This window comes from Anomaloglossus baeobatrachus, chromosome 11 (genome assembly GCF_048569485.1).
Source record: "Anomaloglossus baeobatrachus isolate aAnoBae1 chromosome 11, aAnoBae1.hap1, whole genome shotgun sequence".
Taxonomy (NCBI): domain Eukaryota; kingdom Metazoa; phylum Chordata; class Amphibia; order Anura; family Aromobatidae; genus Anomaloglossus; species Anomaloglossus baeobatrachus.
The window spans coordinates 40,975,568-40,997,167 of NC_134363.1; the positions used below are offsets into that span (position 1 = coordinate 40,975,568).

Below are 21,600 nucleotides of genomic sequence, written 5' to 3' on the forward strand. Positions count from 1 at the left end.
TCTTAAAGTCATCGTGACAACCAGCTCGGCATATTAACGAGTTCTCATCTAAGGTCAATTATGATTTATCCCTAGGATCTAACATCCAATAGATAAAAGGTCCCAATTGCTAGGCTCTGCATCTACCATGAAAACAGCACCTCCAAGAACGGAGAGGCGACTCTACGAGTGCAGCCACCTCCAAGAACGGAGAGGTGACTCTACGAGTGCAGCCACCTCCAAGAACGGAGAGGTGGCTCTACGAGTGCAGCCGCCTCCAAGAACGGAGAGGTGACTCTACGAGTGCAGCCGCCTCCAAGAACGGAGAGGTGGCTCTACGAGTGCAGCCACTTCCAAGAACGGAGAGGTGACTCTACGAGTGCAGCCGCCTCCAAGAACGGAGAGGTGGCTCCACGAGTGCAGCCACTTCCAAGAACGGAGAGGTGGCTCTACGAGTGCAGCCACCTCCAAGAACGGAGAGGCGACTCTACGAGTGCAGCCACCTCCAAGAACGGAGAGGTGACTCTACGAGTGCAGCCACCTCCAAGAACGGAGAGGTGACTCTACGAGTGCAGCCACCTCCAAGAACGGAGAGGTGACTCTACGAGTGCAGCCGCCTCCAAGAACGGAGAGGTGACTCTACGAGTGCAGCCGCCTCCAAGAACGGAGAGGTGACTCTACGAGTGCAGCCGCCTCCAAGAACGGAGAGGTGGCTCTACGAGTGCAGCCACTTCCAAGAACGGAGAGGTGACTCTACGAGTGCAGCCGCCTCCAAGAACGGAGAGGTGGCTCCACGAGTGCAGCCACTTCCAAGAACGGAGAGGTGACTCTACGAGTGCAGCCACCTCCAAGAACGGAGAGGTGACTCTACGAGTGCAGCCACCTCCAAGAACGGAGAGGTGACTCTACGAGTGCAGCCACCTCCAAGAACGGAGAGGTGACTCTACGAGTGCAGCCACCTCCAAGAACGGAGAGGTGACTCTACGAGTGCAGCCACCTCCAAGAACGGAGAGGTGACTCTACGAGTGCAGCCACCTCCAAGAACGGAGAGGTGACTCTACGAGTGCAGCCACCTCCAAGAACGGAGAGGTGACTCTACGAGTGCAGCCACCTCCAAGAACGGAGAGGTGACTCTACGAGTGCAGCCACCTCCAAGAACGTAGAAGTGGCTCCACGAGGGCGGCCGTCTCCATTCATTGTGTTACAGTTCTGAAAGAGCGTGCAAAAGAAAAAAAAACCACATCATACTGGTTAATAAATTAGGTTGTATTGCGTCTCCAGTCCATTATGCATCATTGACAATTTGATCATATATATATATATATATAAAAAAAAAAAATTAAGACAAAATCTACGCCCTCTTAACGTCCCAGATAACAAGCGGCCAGTGTAGTCCATATCTTGTGTTCGGTTCCAGTTCGTTCAATCACCTGCCTCCGCCATTGCCACCGCCTCCGCCGTTTCCTCCTTGGTTCCCAGCATCGGATGCTCCGGACATCATCAGAAACAGAACGACAGGGATTATGTACATCCACTGCGGGAAAAAAAACAAAGCGGACAAGGATTATCCTCACATAATGGTCCTCGTGCATCGGATCCGGGTGGGTACGTTGTTTCAGTAAGGGAAGAGATAGGCAACAACCAGACTCAACGTGTTCGGCTTATCTCCTAAAGGAATGTTGTGTGGGTCAGGTTAAAATCCAACCCTTGTGTCTCCTGAATCGGGGACAAAGCCAGACTTTCTACATACACAATAAGTTCTGATGAGTTGTGTGGGAGCCCCAGGGGGTAGACTGGTGGGAGACCCCGATGTGTGGTACCCGGCAGCAGCCACCAGAGGTTTTCTTGATAGTTGATGGGTGGGAGTGCCGGGTGTCGGACCCTCACTGATCCGATATCGATCACCTCATTTGTGACCGCTGACCAGGCCATTGGTTGAATCACCACCGATTAAGACCCCAACATGATCCTCGCCCATGTTTTGTGACCATTATCTAGCTTAGCCCTCAGGAGTGTTGATATCTGGCCATTTCCAAAACCCACAACTTGGACAAGAATCAAAGGACACCATCACCTTTATTCTCTGCTAAACTACCACGGTGCAGAAGGAAAGAAACGTGGAGATCCCACCACCGCAACAAAGAACCAAAAATGGTGCCAGCAACGCTAGACTAGGGGGAGCGGGAGACATGCATGTATCTATGGGCGCGAGACAACACAAAGCATGGAGAGCTTAGAAAGGTTCTCTAAAACAAAAAGGTACAAAACAAAGGGGTTGTCCGGAGAAAAGTCACCGATCCAGAGGAAAGGTGGGGGCTGACTGCTGGGACCAGCACCAAGTAGAGGAATATGGCACTTCCATCCCAGTTACGGGTACTGAGCACCCAAGCATGGTAGTGCCCGCTCATCACTAGTTACGAGTACTGAGCACCCGAGCATGGTAGTGCCCGCTCATCACTAGTTACGAGTACTGAGCACCCGAGCATGGTAGTGCCCGCTCATCACTAGTTACGAGTACTGAGCACCCGAGCATGGTAGTGCCCACTCATCACTAGTTACCGAGTACTGAGCACCCAAGCATGGTACTGCCCGCTCATCACTAGTTACGAGTACTGAGCACCCGAGCATGGTAGTGCCCGCTCATCACTAGTTACGAGTACTGAGCACCCGAGCATGGTAGTGCCCACTCATCACTAGTTACCGAGTACTGAGCACCCAAGCATGGTAGTGCCCGCTCATCACTAGTTACCGAGTACTGAGCACCCGAGCATGGTAGTGCCCGCTCATCACTAGTTACCGAGTACTGAGCACCCAAGCATGGTAGTGCCCGCTCATCACTAGTTACGAGTACTGAGCACCCGAGCATGGTAGTGCCCGCTCATCACTAGTTACCAGTACTGAGCACCCGAGCATGGTAGTGCCCGCTCATCACTAGTTACAAGTACTGAGCACCCGAGCATGGTAGTGCCCGCTCATCACTAGTTACGAGTACTGAGCACCCGAGCATGGTAGTGCCCGCTCATCACTAGTTACGAGTACTGAGCACCTGAGCATGGTAGTGCCCACTCATCACTAGTTACCAGTACTGAGCACCCGAGCATGGTAGTGCCCGCTCATCACTAGTTACAAGTACTGAGCACCCGAGCATGGTAGTGCCCGCTCATCACTAGTTACCAGTACTGAGCACCCGAGCATGGTAGTGCCCGCTCATCACTAGTTATGAGTACCGAGCACCCGAGCATGGTAGTGCCCGCTCATCACTAGTTACCAGTACTGAGCACCCGAGCATGGTAGTGCCCGCTCATCACTAGTTATGAGTACCGAGCACCCGAGCATGGTAGTGCCCGCTCATCACTAGTTATGAGTACCGAGCACCCGAGCATGGTAGTGCCCGCTCATCACTAGTTACCAGTACTGAGCACCCGAGCATGGTAGTGCCCGCTCATCACGAGTTACGAGTACCGAGCACCCGAGCATGGTAGTGCCCGCTCATCACGAGTTACGAGTACCGAGCACCCGAGCATGGTAGTGCCCGCTCATCACTAGTTACCAGTACTGAGCACCCGAGCATGGTAGTGCCCGCTCATCACTAGTTACGAGTACCGAGCACCCGAGCATGGTAGTGCCCGCTCATCACTAGTTACGAGTACTGAGCACCCGAGCATGGTAGTGCCCGCTCATCACTAGTTACGAGTACTGAGCACCCGAGCATGGTAGTGCCCGCTCATCACTAGTTATGAGTACTGAGCACCTGAGCATGGTAGTGCCCGCTCATCACTAGTTACGAGTACTGAGCACCCGATCATGGTAGTGCCCGCTCATCACTAGTTACAAGTACTGAGCACCCGAGCATGGTAGTGCCCGCTCATCACTAGTTATGAGTACCGAGCACCCGAGCATGGTAGTGCCCGCTCATCACTAGTTACCAGTACTGAGCACCCGAGCATGGTAGTGCCCGCTCATCACTAGTTACCAGTACTGAGCACCCGAGCATGGTAGTGCCCACTCATCACTTGTTACCAGTACTGAGCACCTGAGCATGGTAGTGCCCGCTCATCACTAGTTACCAGTACTGAGCACCCGAGCATGGTAGTGCCCGCTCATCACTTGTTACCAGTACTGAGCACCTGAGCATGGTAGTGCCCGCTCATCACTTGTTACCAGTACTGAGCACCTGAGCATGGTAGTGCCCGCTCATCACTTGTTACCAGTACTGAGCACCTGAGCATGGTAGTGCCCGCTCATCACTAGTTACCAGTACTGAGCACCCGAGCATGGTAGTGCTCGCTCATCACTAATGATGACTTTATATCGGAGAACCCCTTTATTCGTTACACAGAGACCTCTGAGATCTGAGTCGCCCCTCTGCAGGGGTACATTACACCTTGATAACTTGCTTGATTTCACTTCTTCCCTATATCTCACTACAGATTGTAGGTGAAGCCCTTGATGCCACCACAGATACTTTACATATCTGGATAGTCCAGTGGCTGCTCCCCTGACCTCACTGAGCTCTGACACTTCTCAATGGGGAGAGGGGGGATAAGAGGCTGCATACGCATCTGCAGCAGCTACTCTCTCTCCAGCTGCTAGAATCCAACTTTTTTAACCAGACGTCAAAGGAAAGTCCTAAATGTCCCACAGGCAGTCCCCTTCACCATCAGCGGCTCTTTTTATTTTATGCACCCTTAGGCTATTCCTCTAGGCCAGCGTTACCCAATCTCAACTCCCATCATCCGCCCGACAGCTGGAAAGCCGCAGGTTAGGGAACGCAGCCCCGCTCTGGATCGATCGTCAAACGCAGCCATTCCTTAGAAGGAGTCATGGGCCACGTAGGAGCACGTTTCCTTCTCCCCGCCGCCGCCCCCTATCCCCTTACTGCTGTACTCAGTAAAGCCTCCTGGCAGCAGTCACTGTGCTGTAACCCTATACCTCCGCAGCACGTGACAATGCCTCCATGTCTGCAGGGTGCAGTAACCGGGTCAGGACAGCCTACCTTACACCCAGCTACGTGCAGAAGGCAAAAATAGCTATAATGGTTTCCTAAGAAGCGGAGGCTTTTTTTTTTTTGATGCTCATCCAAAAGACACTGACAACTGTCTAATTAGGTGCAGGCGGGGAGTGCGGATTAATCATTAAAAAAGGGGTCATAAATGGAGCGCTAGCATATACAAGCTGCTAGAAAATTTAACACTATTAAAAAAAAAAAATAAAAATCCGTCGTTTACTGCTCGTCGCCTTGGTTACCGACCACCTCGGCAGTCTATTAGCGGTGGCGGATCCATCTCTTTCCGATTAAATTATCCTACTGATATTTTGTACCGTTGTCACCTGTTTGAAACAGCACCACACCTGGCCGTAGGTTGGGTCAGGTACTACAGACAATGACGGCAGTGGAACTGAGATGCAATACCACTTGCAACCTGTGCACAGGCGTGGCGCTGTCTGGTACTGCAGACATTGAAATCAATGGGGCTGAGATGCAATACCACTTGCAACCTGTGCACAGGCGTGGCGCTGTCTGGTACTGCAGACATTGAAGTCAATGGGGCTGAGATGCAATACCACTTGCAACCTGTGCACAGATGTGGCGCTGTCTGGTACTGCAGACATTGAAGTCAATGGGGCTGAGATGCAATACCACTTGCAACCTGTGCACAGGCGTGGCGCTGTCTGGTACTGCAGACATTGAAGTCAATGGGGCTGAGATGCAATACCACTTGCAACCTGTGCACAGATGTGGCGCTGTCTGGTACTGCAGACATTGAAATCAATGGGAATGAGATGCAATACCACTTGCAACCTGTGCACAGGCGTGGCGCTGTCTGGTACTGCAGACATTGAAGTCAATGGGGCTGAGATGCAATACCACTTGCAACCTGTGCACATGTGTGGTGCTGTCTGGTACTGAAGTCAATGGGGCCAAGATGCAATACCTCTTTCAACCTGTGCACAGGTGTGGCGCTGTTTTAGGGTAGAGATGTCATATAGTGCTGCTCTCAATAGAAGTAGTCTGATTGCAAATCATGCCTCCGTAGAACCGGGTGTATTCTGATACTACACAGCACGCAAGGTGTTAACATTTTGCAATCATCGTTTTCAGCACTAATAGCTCTTTAGTACCACCTAGTGGCGAAAAATAGCAATTGCAATCAAAAATTATCTACCCAGGCTGCAAATCAGGTTTGTTAGCTAAAAATACAAACTGGCAATAAACCGATGAAACGAGAACAATGTAAATAGCGGCTTCTCCAAATACAACAAAAAATATCACTTTTCGGCTGCTTTCACACCTCCGGTTTTAGCAGAGCTGGCCAATCCGGATCTAAAACCTATGCAACGGATGCGGCGACAAAACCGCATCCTTTGCATAAGTTTTTGATATGCGGCCCGTCCGGTTTTTGCCGCTAGCGGCAGGCTACTGAGCATGCGCAGTGCAAAAAAAAACGTATGCGGTGGCCGGATGCGGTGTTTACCGCAGGAAGCCGCATGCGGCGTCTATAGGCATGCATTGCAAATTGCGCCGCATCGGCCGGATGCGGCTTTTTTTGCCGGACAAAAAAACGTGCCAGGCAACGTTCCATCCGGCCGCCGCATCGGCTAAATCTGCCGCATGCGGCAAAAACCGGATGGAACGCAAGCCCATGCGGCACAATACGGCACTAATGTAAGTCTATGCAAAAAAAATGCAACCGGCGGCAAAAAAAAACGGTTGCGTTTTTTCTGCAAAGCGCCGGATTGTGCTGCTCAAGAAAAACCGGAGGTGTGAAAGCAGCCTTAGTGACTGGTGCAGTCTCCTAATTAGGCAGCGTTCACAAAATGACGGGGGGGGTTTTGCCACGATCTTACAAAAATGCAATAAAAACGCGGCAATTTTACCCAAGGTGTTCAATCGCTTGGATCTAATGTATATAACAGCCCTGAAGAGGCTGAAAGGAGCGACCGGTCCATTCTTATGCTTAATAGTTTATATACTGTGTATATATATGCATCATACGCAAAGTAGATCCTGAATTTCTCTATGCCGAAACTCCAAAACATCACCTTTACTGACCCAAAAGCACAAGAAAAATCAGCTCCAATATGCTCAAAGCTATAAACATCGTAGCAACAGAGGTCATGGGATTCTGTTCTGCGGAGGAATTAAATATTGTCAGGCCTATGGAACAGCAGTATATAAAATCAGTAGGTGGAAGACTAAAGCAAATGATGAAAAGAAAACTCTGACTACAGCCAACAACGGCAAGGTGGCTCGGCGATGCCTACAGCCAACAACAGCAGAGAGGCTCAGCGATGCCTACAGCCAACAACGGCAGGGGGGGGGGGGGGGCTTGGGGATGCCTACAGCCAAGAACACCATGGACTCTGTGATGCCTACAGCCAAGAACGGTGATGTTCTGCAGCTGCTTTGCTTTCTCTGGCACTGGAATCCTCTACCTTAGTACTGAAGGAGGTGAATAATCCCGAGACAGCAATAGACCGTAAATGTGGCATTGTATGCTCAATGTGGTAAACCCTTTGTTATATTAATTGTGTCCACGTCTTCACATTAGTCTTTTCTGATTGATTTATTGCAAACAGCAGTTTGTAAACTTTGTTAACATGGAGTGAATCATTTTGATTTTAACTGTATATACATTAAATATATTATATATATATATATATATATATATATATATATATATATATATATATATATATATATATATATATATATATATATATATATATATATATATATATATATATATATATATATATATATATATAGTATATACAGGATAATAGCTGAACTTTCACTACTGAAGCTTTGGAGTAGGAACGGAGGTTACACTTTTGCAAAAAAAAAAAAAAAAAAAAAAAAATATATATATATCTATCTATACACCATATATATAATATAATATATAAATATATATATATATATATATATATATATATATATATATATATATATATATATATATATATATAAAATATTAATAATATATAAATATATATAAAAAAATAATAAAATAATAATACTAATATATATATATATATATCTATAAAATAAAAAATTATAATATAAATTATATAAAATTTGGCATTTCCCCCATTATTAACCCCTAGTATTAGTTTGGTCTCAGAGCTCAGAGAGAGAGGTGCGAGTAGGTAGCGGAGCATTAGAGGAGGGATACAGTGGAGGTGCGGTATATTACTTCGGGTCCTCAGGCCTGCTGTCCTGGCTCTCTCGGTACTTTCGCCGAATTGGTTAACATTAGCAACACTGCCCCTCCTAGTATTAAATGCCACTGCAAGGAGGGAGAGACAAGACAGTCACAAAATATCCCGCCATCTTTATCAGCAGATGTAGTCTATGCACTATCGGCTTATAGTAGTGCTGGCTGTAGGGGGGGGGGGGGGTACGCATGTGTAGCTATAACCCCCCCTGGATAAGCCGGACCTGCAGCGATCAGCTAATTGCTGGACTGGCATCTTTGTACATTGGGGTGCTCAACCCCTTTACCGTGAAAGATTTTAAAGCGTAACCCAAACTTACATATTTAGCAAAAAAGGATTTCTGCTCCTGAGGATTCTTGGCCTTCTGCGCTTGCTCCATCTCCAGGCGTTCGATGAAAGCTGCCGTCTCCGGCCTAACAAATAAGACGCCGAGGTCAGATCTGAGCGGATAAACCCTAATGTGAAAAAGACAGTGGGTGGCGGGGTTTGGACTCACACTGCTGCGGGGATCGGCTGCTGGATGAAGACGGTGGTGTTAAACTGCTCCAGATCGACGTCTTCCACCTCCGCGCCGCTGCAGGATCCAGGGAAGGTCACGATGGACACTCCCACAATATTCCCGGACAGGTCTGTGTGGACGGAGATCTGATCCGAGAGGTGAGATTCAACCATGGAGCACTGGGGAGAGAAAAAGACAAAATAAAATTTAAAGGGTAAGCATTTTGCGCCTATTATTGGGATAGTAACACTTTTGTTATTTGCTGCCTTGGAGACCGACCACCGCTGCTAGATTGCAGAGCGTGCAAAGCGCTTACAAGCTCTTTTCTGCTGATCTTGGGAGCACCGATTAATGCCCTATTTAAACCCTTTCCCCGCCCGTTCCCCTGGAGCGACAGGTCAATCCCTGAAGGTGTATAAGGGGAGACTTGTGTCACTGGCAGCGGGCAGGTAGACCGATCTTTCTGGTCACTGGTGGCTTTTGAAGTACTTTATTTCACGGATTATAAGACGCAATTTTCCTCCCAAAATATTGGGAAGAAAATGAGGGGTGCGTCTTATAATCTATATGTACCTTACCGAGAGGTGGTGGAGAGGGGTCGCAGGAGGCAGGCGCTGTGCTGTGGCCTGCTGTGCAGGCGGTGAGGCAGGTACATCCTGAAAATGTCGGCGGTGCGGGGTACAAAATAATGGCGCCCGGAAGTGGTGCATGTGCAGATGGATCTCTCAACTCAAGATCTCATTGCGCATGCGCCGCCTCTGGCCCAGTGATCTCCCAGCAGCGGACTAAAGGAAAATGGCGCCTAGAAGGGGCGAATGAGCAAATTAAATCTCTACTTGTCATTCGACTCCAGGAGCCATTTTTTTGAAGCCCGCAGTGCCGACAGTTTCTGTAAGTTGCTTGCCTCACTGCATCTGGGACACCCGCAGGTTGCACCGCCCGCTGCATTGCTCTACTCCACCCCTGCCTCCTGTGACCCCACTCCACCACCGCTCCCATCCTCCCTTCCCCGGTAAGACACCACCAGATAAGAGAGACCCTCCCCCCTTTTTTTTTCCCTCTAAATTTGCGGTGCGTCTTATAAACCGAAAAATATGTTATGTTTTTCTCTGCATTTCAAGGCTGCATTTCAAGGCTGCCTGTGGATCAGCTGTCAGGTTCCCTTAGATATGTCCGCAGGTTTCTCGAGGCAGCTCCCCGGAATTCGCAGCCATCCATTGCTGCAGGATTCCAGAGAAATATCTGCGGTAAACCTGCGGACATTCATGTGACTTACCTGTGGAGGTTCCGGCCTCTATCTCCATAGTGGAGGAGCGGAAATTCCGCAGATATTTCCGCATGAATAATTGATATGCAGTTATGTGCGGCTGCGGGACATCTGCAGCATATTCCGCAGCCGCACATACCGCAGCATGGACACAGCACTCCACAAATCCCATAGGATAACATGGGGAGTGTCCGTACTTGCTAAAACCTGCGGATTTATCTAGAAAATCCAGATAAATCTGCAGGTTTTCCGCGGGTACAGAGTCCCGTGGGCACATAGCAATTACAATGCTCCATTGCAGTTTATCATCAATTAACCCAACATATTAGTTTTATCCCAAGTGTTTCCTGCTGGACAAAACCCAAGATGGAGCAGAACATACCGCTCGGACAAAAGACGTGACGTACTCGTGGGACTCTTCAGTAACTCCCAGCTTACGAGGGATTCGGATTCTGTAAAGCCCATTTAGGTTTGCAATATCCTGCAAAACATAAAAAATATATATATTATATAAACAGTACAGACCAAAAGTTTGGACACACCTTCTCATTCAAAAAGTTTTCTTCTTTTTCGGACTCTGAAAATTTTAGATTCACATTGAAGGCATCAAAACTGTGAATTAACACATGTGGAATGAAATACTTAACAAAAAAGTGTGAAACAACTGAAAATATGTCTTATATTCTAGGTTCTTCAAAGTAGCCACCTTTTGCTTTGATTACTGCTTTGCACACTCTTGGCATTCTCTTGATGAGCTTCAGGAGATAGTCACCGGAAATGGTTTTCACTTCACAGGTGCGCCCTGTCAGGGTTAATAAGTGGGATTTCTTGCCTTATAAATGGGGTTGGGACCATCAGTTGTGTTGTGCAGAAGTCTGGTGGATACACAGCTGATAGTCCTACTGAATAGACTGTTAGAATTTGTATGATGGCAAGAAGAAAGCAGTTAAGTAAAGAAAAACGAGTGGCCATCATTACTTTAAGAAATGAAGGTCAGTCAGTCCGAAAAATTGGGAAAACTTTGAAACTGTCACCAAGTGCAGAGTCAAAAACCATCAAACGCTACAAAGAAACTGGCTCACATGAGGACCGCCCCAGGAAAGGAAGACCAAGAGTCACCTCTGCTGCGGAGGATAAGTTTATCCGAGTCACCATCCTCAGATATAGCAGGTTAACAGCAGCTCAGATTAGAGACCAGGTCAATGCCACACAGAGGTCTAGCAGCAGACACATCTCTAGAACAACTGTTAAGAGGAGACTTTGTGCAGCAGCCTTCATGGTAAAATAGCTGCTAGGAAACCACTACTAAGGACAGGCAACAAGCAGAAGAGACTTGTTTGGCTAAAGAACACAAGGAATGGACATTAGACCAGTGGAAATCTGTGCTTTGCTCTGATGAGGCCAAATTTGAGATCTTTGGATCCAACCACCGTGTCTTTGTGCGACGCAGAAAACGTGAACGGATGGACTCTACATGGCTGGTTCCCACCGTGAAGCATGGAGGAGGAGGTGTGATGGTGCTTTGCTGCTGACACTGTTGGGGATTTATTCAAAATTGAAGGCATACAGAACCAGCATGGCTACCACAGCATCTTGCAGCAGCATGCTATTCCATCCGGTTTGTGTTTAGTTGGACCATCATTTATTTTTCAACAGGACAATGACCCCAAACACACCTCCAGGCTGTATAAGGGCTATTTGACTAAGAAGGAGAGTGATGGGGTGCTACGCCAGATGACCTGGTCTCCACAGTCACCAGACCTGAACCCAATTGAGATGGTTTGGGGTGAGCTGGATCGCAGAGTGAAGGCAAAAGGGCCAACAAGTGCTAAGCGTCTCTGGGAACTCCTTCAAGACTGTTGGAAAACCATTTCCGGTGATTACCTCATGAAGCTCATCAAGAGAATGCCAAGAGTGTGCAAAGCAGTAATCAAAGCAAAAGGTGGCTACTGTGAAGAACCTAGAATATAAGACATATTTTCAGTTGTTTCACCTTTTTTTATTAAGCATTTCGTTCCACGTGTTAATTCATAGTTTTGATGTCTTCAATGTGAATCTACAATTTTGACAGTCATGAAAATAAAGAAAACTATTTGAATGAGGTGTGTCCAAACTTTTGGTCTGTACTGTATACACACATGCTGCAATGTTTTGCAGCAGAGTAACCACCGCACTGTATAGTCACTTACTCTTAGTTTGTTCCTCTCGTCTTCCGTCAGCTGCTTCTGTAGAATGGAGACGCTATGGTCGGCAGCGGGACCCCAGATCAGCATGCCCCTCTTCTTAAAGCTGATGCTGTCATCTGTTGTATAAAACACAAGAAGGACAATGACAAATCCCATCATCAGAAAAAGGGCGGCCTCATCAGTCCCATCTCCACTGATCCAAAACAGACCAGTCATCAATATTATAAAAGGCAGAACACCCCTTCAACCCCCATCAGGACCCGACCATTTTTCATTTTTTATTTTCATAATTTTTTTTAGCTTTCCATTTACATAGACGTACGAGGTTTTGGGTTTTTATTTTGTAGGTTGAGTGGTAGATTTTAATGACACCATTCATTTTTCCAAACAATAAACTAAAAAAAACGGGAAGAAAAATATATTATGAGTGGGGGTAAAATGGTGAAAAACACGCGATTCTACTAATATATATATATATATATATTATTTTTTTGACTTTTTACGGCGTTCATTCAGCACCATAATTCTTCAGATCAGTACAATTACAGGAATTACACACACACACATATATAATATATATATAATATAAAAATGTATATATTATATATATGTATATATATTACATATATGTGTGTGTGTGTATATATACATATACATATACATACACACATACATATACTCACACACATATATGTAATATATATATATATAAAATATATATAAAAATTTAAAATATATATATATATATATATATTATAAAAATATATATATATTACATATATGTGTGTGTATGTATATATATGTAATATATATATATATATATATGTAATATATATATATATATATATATATATATATGTAATATATATATATATATGTAATAATATATATCTATCTTTAATCGAAAATAACACCTATAAAGGATTTATTGAGTTTTATTGAGTATGCTTAAAATATAAGCCCTACTCCAAAAATAAGAAAGCAGACAGCCCCCCCCCCCCCCCCAAAAAAAAAAAAAAAAGACACCCCCAAAAGAAAGAAGACAGACCCCAAACAATTACAGTTGGCCAGTGCTGATGGTGGATGGGCTCTCACACACAGATCTGCGTTGCTGTCAGGTTCCTCGCTGTTCCAGTTGCATTGCACTGCAGCTCTTTCACACAGATCAGGTATCAGTATCACTCTGCGTGAGTGATACCGCTTTAAGTCACCAGGGGGAGCCCACTGTAGAACACATGGGGACCTGACAGTAAAACAGATCTGTATGTGAGAGCCCATTCACTTGCCAACTCTAATTGTTTGGGGTCTGGTAAGTGCGATTCATTAAGGGGGTGTCTGCTTTCTTTCGGGGGTAAACTTGGCAGAATAATAGATTTAAGCAGTTAAAAATGTAACCCTTTGTAAATCTGAACTGTACCCACCACTATAGGACAGGTTCTGCACCACAAGAACAGCAGATCAGATAAGAAAATGTGCGTCTGATCCAGTAATAGGAGGAACACACAATGCTGATGTTCCAGAATGTGATGACGATTAGATTTGAATAAATGTTGATTTTTTTTTTCTTCCTCAAGAATAAACGTGGATTGTTGTTCATGGGAAAAAGATATGACATCCCCTGAAAATAAACCTTAGAGCAAAAAAATAATACAAGACCCTGTATTTTTTTTTTCAGCCATTGAAATATTTATGTATGCAATATTATATATATACACAAATATTTTTTTATTAATTAAAGAAATAAAAATACATTCGGTTTGTGGCACCATCTTCTGGGGCAAGTAACTTTGCAATTTTTCTGCTGCTGGAGCTGTGTGATTGCTAGTTTTTTCTTTGTATGCCAAGCCGTGGCTTTTATACCTACCCCTTTGTTTTGGTTGCATTTCCTTGCTATATTATTATTATTATATAGTACAAACCAAAAGTTTGGACACACCTTCTCATCTCTAGAACAACTGTTAAGAGGAGCCTTTGTGCAGCAGCCTTCATGGTAAAATAGCTGCTAGGAAACCACTGCTAAGGACAGGCAACAAGCAGAAGAGACTTGTTTGGGCTAAAGAACACAAGGAATGGACATTAGACCAGTGGAAATCTGTGCTTTGGTGTGATGAGTCCAAATTTGAGATCTTTGGATCCAACCACCGTGTCTTTGTAGAAAAGGTGAACGGATGGATTCTACATGGCTGGTTCCCACCGTGAAGCATGGAGGAGGAGGTGTGATGGTGTGGGGGGGCTTTGCTGGTGACACTGTTGGGGATTTATTCATAATTGAAGGCATACTGAACCAGCATGGCTACCACAGCATCTTGCAGCAGCGTGCTATTCCATCCGGTTTGCGTTTAGTTGGACCATCATTTATTTTTTAACAGGACAATGAACCCAAACACACCTCCAGGCTGTGTAAGGGCTATGTGACTAAGAAGGAGAGTGATGGGGTGCTACGCCAGATGACCTGGCCTCCACAGTCACCAGACCTGAACCCAATCGAGATGGTTTGGGGTGAGCTGGACCGCAGAGTGAAGGCAAAAGGGCCAACAAGTGCTAAGCATTACTGGGAACTCCTTCAAGACTGTTGGAAAACCATTTCCGGTGACTACCTCTTGAAGCTCATCAAGAGAATGCCAAGAGTGTGCAAAGCAGTAATCAAAGCAAAAAGTGGCTACTGTGAAGAACCTAGAATATAAAACATATTTTCAGTTGTTTCACACTTTTTTTTTTTTTAAGTATTTCATTCCACATGTGTTAATTCATAGTTTTGATGCCTTCAATGAGAATCTACAATTTTCAGAGTCATGAAAATAAAGAAATCTCTTTGAATGAGAAGGTGTGTCCAAACTTTTGGTCTGTACTGTGTAAAATATAATATATATATATATATATATATATATATTTTTTTTTTTTTTTTTTAAATCAGGGCCGTGAATGCAGCAATCAAAAAATGGCATTCGTGTTCCGATTACTGCACCATAGGGCTAAACTCACGTTCTTCTATGGGTTTCATAGGCAACTATGGAGGCCTTTCAGAACCCCCCCCCCCAGTTGTCATCAAGTGATGGGTGCCAAAGCACCTGCAACCTGGCCAACTGACAACTGCATCTACATGATGAAAACAGCAGCAATCAAAGCTGGCTTTGGTTGCTGCTGCTCCAGGCAGACTCCAGCTGTATGACACAGCTGGCACTTGCTTACTATGGTGCAGGCTCAGCTCCTGAGCCCGCTCTTTGCAGCTATGTGTCATTATGTTATATGGTCACAGAGGGGCTTATTCAGGGCAATTCAAACCATTAGTAGATAGCAATCTCGATCATATAGAGATGTATGAGAACACACAGATGTGACAGCATAGAGCGGGAACATTTTACGCAATGAACATTCATGAAGATACGAAGAAATCCGATCATTTACCAAGCTCAAACGAGTGCTCCAAATCCAGGTTTGCTCCGCAGCTTTCCGATTCTCTCCCATCGAGCGACTGAAAAAGGTAAATCAAACATCACCATTAAAATAAATGCAACATGGACGAAATCCTGCAAAACTATTTGCAACAATGTGCAATTTCACACGCGCCCACTCACTCCAGACCAAATTATTTTTAAAATATATATATATATATATATATATATATATATATATATATATATATATATATATATATATATATATATATATATATATATATACACACACACACACACACACACACACACACACACAGTATAAAATATATATTTAATTTTTTTATTTATTTATTTTTTTAAATCTTTCCATCCACTTGGGCTTGTTTGTGCAGGGCAAATTCTAGTTTTGAATGGCGCCATTCACCTTCTTTTGTAATTTTGAGGTACGTACTGTTTTCATTGCATCTCTCAGAGGGTGAAGGATGAGATGATGGGATTTTTTTTTAATTTAATTTTAATTATGACACATTTACCTCGTAGGTCAAATCATTTTCTATTTCGACAGATCACATTTTTTACAGACACTGCGATACCAAATGTGTTCTTTTTTCTTTATTTTAAGTTCTACATTTTGAAATAAGTGAAAGGAGGGATAATGCATATATATTTTACTTTTTTTTTTATTCATGCAAGACAAAAAAAATAAAAAAATAATATATACATTATATATATATATATATATATATATATATATATATATATATATATATATACTGTATATGTAGTATATAGATATACATACACACACTGTATATATATAATATATATACATATACACACTGGATATATTACATATACAGTGTATATATATATATACACACACACACACACAGTGTGTTTGTGTGTGAGTATATAATTTTTTAGTCATATATATATATATATATATATATATATATATATATATATATATATATATATATATATATACATACATATATATACACACACACACAGTTTGTTACTACCATATACTACACTACTGTGGTATACATTAAAATTAATATGATAGCCAATGGACACTATAGCTGCGCGTCACAGGATTGAGGGTCTGCAATAAGCCCCCAGATACCATGGCAACTGATCAAGTGCATCATAGAAGGGGTGACGGATGTCCCATCGTGATCGCACTATGTTAAAACCATTTAAAGGGAATCTGTCATCAGGTTTTTGCCACCTAATCCAAGAGCAGAATAATGTAGGAGCAGAGACCCTGATTCCAGAGATATGTCACTTACTGGGCTGCCTGGTATAGCTTTGATAAAATCAATGATTAATCAGCAGGAGATTATCATTACAGGACTACTTGGCGTGCTGCAGGTAGTCCAGCATATACATGAGCTCTGTATAATTGCTAGATCTGCAGCAGAGAAAACATTGATTTTATCAAAATGACAGCAAACAGCTCAGTAAGTGACACATCGCTGGAATCAGGATCTCTGCCCCTACATTATGCTGCTCTGAGATGAGGGAGCAAAAAACCTGGTGACAGATTCCCTTTAAGTGGTTAAACAGCAGTGATGGGAGCTTAGATCCAACTGCTGCTGTTAGGGGCAGATGTCAGTAGTAAAGGCTGTGTTCACACAATGCGTTTTTTGTGCAAGTTGCATTTTTTTGGTGACACCCACGTAACTTGCTGCTCCTTACCTTCACCCTGCAGACATTGCCTTGAATCCCTTCAGGTAACAGGCAGGACAATATGATGACGACCACCACACAGCTGTACCAGGCCCCCCAGGTCGGCAGACTCCTGAAAAACCCGGAAGCCGTCATATCCCCTCTTTTCCTCCGTCCTAATGCGGCCATGACAGTCAGAAAGCCGACACTAAGCACTGCGCAAGCGCAAAATCCAGCTCTCGGATCATACCAATAAATCGATTTCTAGGGAAATACGTTAAAGTTTACTTTATATTGCTTAAAAAATATGATATTTTCCAAAGTATACAAAGATATTGTTTCTAGGCTTAAGAATTATTATATAAGACTCGGTATATGTTTAATATAAGACTATGGGTGAGTTATCGTGTTGTATTACGGTGGTGTACTAGAGAATGGTATGGTCCGAAAGTGGGCGGAACAGGATGGAAATGCTGGACGGAGGCGTGACGTGATGGTCACGTGACTATTCTCTATATAAGCAAGCGCGCCATGTTTCTGCTGAACACACTGTGAATTGTGAAGTGATTTTGGGCGCGAGCTGTTGTAGAAAATTAGGGTCACCTCAGTGTAGGGAAACTCCTCAGAAGGGCCCTGCTTGTGGCCACACGGAGGGAAGGGGAGATAAAAAAGACGCAGGGGGGCTATTTTATATGGCCAGGGAATAAGGGGCAGCGAGGTGCTGAGGTGGAGGAGGCAGTACTACGTGTACGTGACCAGGGAGAAGGGGTAATGGCGCTCTGGAAGGTGCGGGTGCATGTGACCAGGGAGAAGGAGCTATAGGGAGCTGCAAGTTGCAAATATCTGAAAACGGAAAAATGGAGGCCTGAGAAGGGGAAATCACAAGATACAAGAATATGTACCCAAGGGAGAGTAGATATGATGAGAAAGAAGTGTTGAAGTAACAAATCTATGTAACCAGGGAAAAGGAGAAAGTATATAATGGGGCGAAACGTGCAGCTATATGTGACCAGGGGAGAAGGAGAAAGTATATATAATGGGGCGAAACGTGCAGCTATATGTGTCCAGGAGAGAAGGAGAAAGTATATATAATGGGGCGAAACGTGCAAATATATGTGACCAGGGAAAAGGAGAAAGTATATAATGGGGCGAAACGTGCAGCTATATGTGACCAGGGGAGAAGGAGAAAGTATATATAGAGGGGTGAAACGTGCAAATATATGTGATCAGGAAAGATGGAGAAAGTATATATAATGGGGCGAAACGTGCAGCTATATGTGTCCAGGAGAGGAGAAAGTATATATAATGGGGCGAAAGGTGCAAATATATGTGACCAGGGGAAAAGGAGAACGTATAATGGAGGGCGAAAGGTGCAAATATATGTGACCAGGGTAGAAGGAGAAAGTATATATAGAGGGGTGAAACGTGCAAATATATGTGATCAGGAAAGATGGAGAAAGTATATATAATGGGGCGAAACGTGCAGCTATATGTGTCCAGGAGAGGAGAAAGTATATATAATGGGGCGAAAGGTGCAAATATATGTGACCAGGGGAAAAGGAGAACGTATAATGGAGGGCGAAAGGTGCAAATATATGTGACCAGGGGAGAAGGAAAAAGTAAATATAATGGGGACGAAAGGTGCAAATATATGTGACCAGGGGAGAAGGAGAAAGTATATATAATGGGGCGAAACGTGCAGCTATATGTGTCCAGGAGAGAAGGAGAAAGTATATAAAATGGGGCGAAAGGTGCAAATATATGTGACCAGGGTAGAAGGAGAAAGTAAATATAATGGGGGCGAAACGTGCAAATATATGTGACCAGGAAAGATGGAGAAAGTATATATAATGGGGCGAAACGTGCAGCTATATGTGTCCAGGAGAGGAGAAAGTATATATAATGGGGCGAAAGGTGCAAATATATGTGACCAGGGGAAAAGGAGAACGTATAATGGAGGGCGAAAGGTGCAAATATATGTGACCAGGGGAGAAGGAAAAAGTAAATATAATGGGGACGAAAGGTGCAAATATATGTGACCAGGGGAGAAGGAGAAAGTATATATAATGGGGCGAAACGTGCAGCTATATGTGTCCAGGAGAGAAGGAGAAAGTATATAAAATGGGGCGAAAGGTGCAAATATATGTGACCAGGGTAGAAGGAGAAAGTATATATAGAGGGGCGAAACGTGCAAATATATGTGACCAGGGGAAAAGGAGAAAGTATATATAATGGGGGGCGAAATATGCAAATATATGTGACCAGGGGAGAAGGATAAAGTATATATAATGGAGGCGAAACGTGCAAATATATGTGACCAGAAGAGAAGGAGAAAGTATATATAATGGAGGGCGAAAGGTGCAAGTATATGTGACCAGGGGAGAAGGATAAAGTATATATAATGGGGCGAAACGTGCAGCTATATGTGTCCAGGAGAGAAGGAGAAAGTATATATAATGGAGGCGAAACGTGCAAATATATGTGACCAGGGGAGAAGGAGAAAGTATAATGGAGGGCGAAAGGTGCAAATATATGTGACCAGGGTAGAAGGAAAAAGTATATATAATGGGGCGAAACGTGCAAATATATGTGACCAGGGGAAAAGGAGAAAGTATATATAATGGAGGCGAAAGGTGCAAATATATGTGACCAGGGGAGAAGGAGAAAGTATATATAATGGAGGGCGAAAGGTGCAAATATATATGACCAGGGTAGAAGGAGAAAGTATATATAATGGGGCGAAACGTGCAAATATATGTGATCAGGGGAGAAGGAGAAAGAATATATAATGGAGGCGAAACGTGCAAATATATGTGACCAGGGAGGAGAAAGTATATATAATGGAGGGCGAAAGGTGCAAATATATGTGACCAGGGGAGAAGGAGAAAGTATATATAATGGGGCGAAACGTGCAAATATATGTGACCAGGGGAGAAGGAGAAAGTATATATAATGGAGGCGAAAGGTGCAAATATATGTGACCAGGGAGGAGAAAGTATATATAATGGAGGGCGAAAGGTGTAAATATATGTGACCAGGGGAGAAGGAGAAAGTATATATAATGGAGGGCGAAAGGTGCAAATATATGTGACCAGGGGAGAAGGAGAAAGTATATATAATGGGGAGCGAAAGGTGCAAATATATGTGACCAGGGGAGAAGGAGAAAGTATATATAATGGGGGCGAAACGTGCAAATATATGTGACCAGGGAGAAGGGGAAAGTATATATAATGGAGGGCGAAAGGTGCAAATATATGTGACCAGGGGAGAAGGAGAAAGTATATATAATGGGGGCGAAAGGTGCAAATATATGTGACCAGGGGAGAAGGAGAAAGTATATATAATGTGGGCGAAACGTGCAAATATATGTGACCAGGGGAGAAGGAGAAAGTATATATAATGGAGGGCGAAAGGTGCAAATATATGTGACCAGGGGAGAAGGAGAAAGTATATATAATGGAGGGCGAAAGGTGCAAATATATGTGACCAGGGGAGAAGGAGAAAGTATATATAATGGAGGGTGAAAGGTGCAAATATATGTGACCAGGGGAGAAGGAGAAAGTATATATAATGGGGGCGAAACGTGCAAATATATGTGACCAGGGAGAAGGAGAAAGTATATATAATGGGGGCGAAAGGTGCAAATATATGTGACCAGGGGAGAAGGAGAAAGTATATATAATGGAGGCGAAAGGTGCAAATATATGTGACCAGGGAGGAGAAAGTATATATAATGGAGGGCGAAAGGTGTAAATATATGTGACCAGGGGAGAAGGAGAAAGTATATATAATGGAGGGCGAAAGGTGCAAATATATGTGACCAGGGGAGAAGGAGAAAGTATATATAATGGGGAGCGAAAGGTGCAAATATATGTGACCAGGGGAGAAGGAGAAAGTATATATAATGGTGGCGAAACGTGCAAATATATGTGACCAGGGAGAAGGGGAAAGTATATATAATGGGGGCGAAAGGTGCAAATATATGTGACCAGGGGAGAAGGAGAAAGTATATATAATGTGGGCGAAACGTGCAAATATATGTGACCAGGGGAGAAGGAGAAAGTATATATAATGGAGGGCGAAAGGTGCAAATATATGTGACCAGGGGAGAAGGAGAAAGTATATATAATGGAGGGCGAAAGGTGCAAATATATGTGACCAGGGGAGAAGGAGAAAGTATATATAATGGAGGGTGAAAGGTGCAAATATATGTGACCAGGGGAGAAGGAGAAAGTATATATAATGGGGGCGAAACGTGCAAATATATGTGACCAGGGAGAAGGAGAAAGTATATATAATGGGGGCGAAAGGTGCAAATATATGTGACCAGGGGAGAAGGAGAAAGTATATATAATGTGGGCGAAACGTGCAAAT

The 21,600-nt window shown here is 44.1% G+C and overlaps 1 protein-coding gene across 2 annotated transcripts; it reads right to left on the reverse strand.

Moving 5' to 3' along the window:
* Positions 1–1,224: 1,224 nt before the first annotated feature.
* On the reverse strand, positions 1,225–17,453 carry EMC10 (ER membrane protein complex subunit 10). 2 transcript variants are annotated; one of them, XM_075329189.1, is made up of 8 exons: positions 17,257–17,453; positions 15,560–15,626; positions 12,158–12,270; positions 10,351–10,449; positions 8,699–8,880; positions 8,522–8,615; positions 8,181–8,273; positions 1,395–1,513 (listed from the first exon to the last, which is right to left on the reverse strand). In XM_075329189.1, exons 1-7 carry the CDS (start codon positions 17,413–17,415, stop codon positions 8,190–8,192), a joined length of 798 nt encoding a protein of 265 aa, XP_075185304.1. In that variant the 5' UTR covers positions 17,416–17,453; the 3' UTR covers positions 1,395–1,513; positions 8,181–8,189. The 2 variants fall into 2 exon arrangements, with proteins under 2 accessions (XP_075185303.1, XP_075185304.1); XM_075329188.1 differs by lacking the exon at positions 8,181–8,273 and having other exon boundaries at positions 1,225–1,513.
* Between the last annotated feature and the right edge of the window lie 4,147 nt (positions 17,454–21,600).

Bases quoted from the DNA above. Each gene is read 5' to 3' on its own strand.
- EMC10 (XM_075329188.1), bottom strand. From the start codon at position 17,415: ATGGCCGCATTAGGACGGAGGAAAAGAGGGGATATGACGGCTTCCGGG. The intron at 15,627-17,256 runs GTAAGGAGCAGC...TACCTTTTTCAG, and splicing joins GCAATGTCTGCAGGGTGAAG to TCGCTCGATGGGAGAGAATC. The intron at 8,616-8,698 runs GTGAGTCCAAAC...CTTATTTGTTAG, and splicing joins CAGCCGATCCCCGCAGCAGT to GCCGGAGACGGCAGCTTTCA.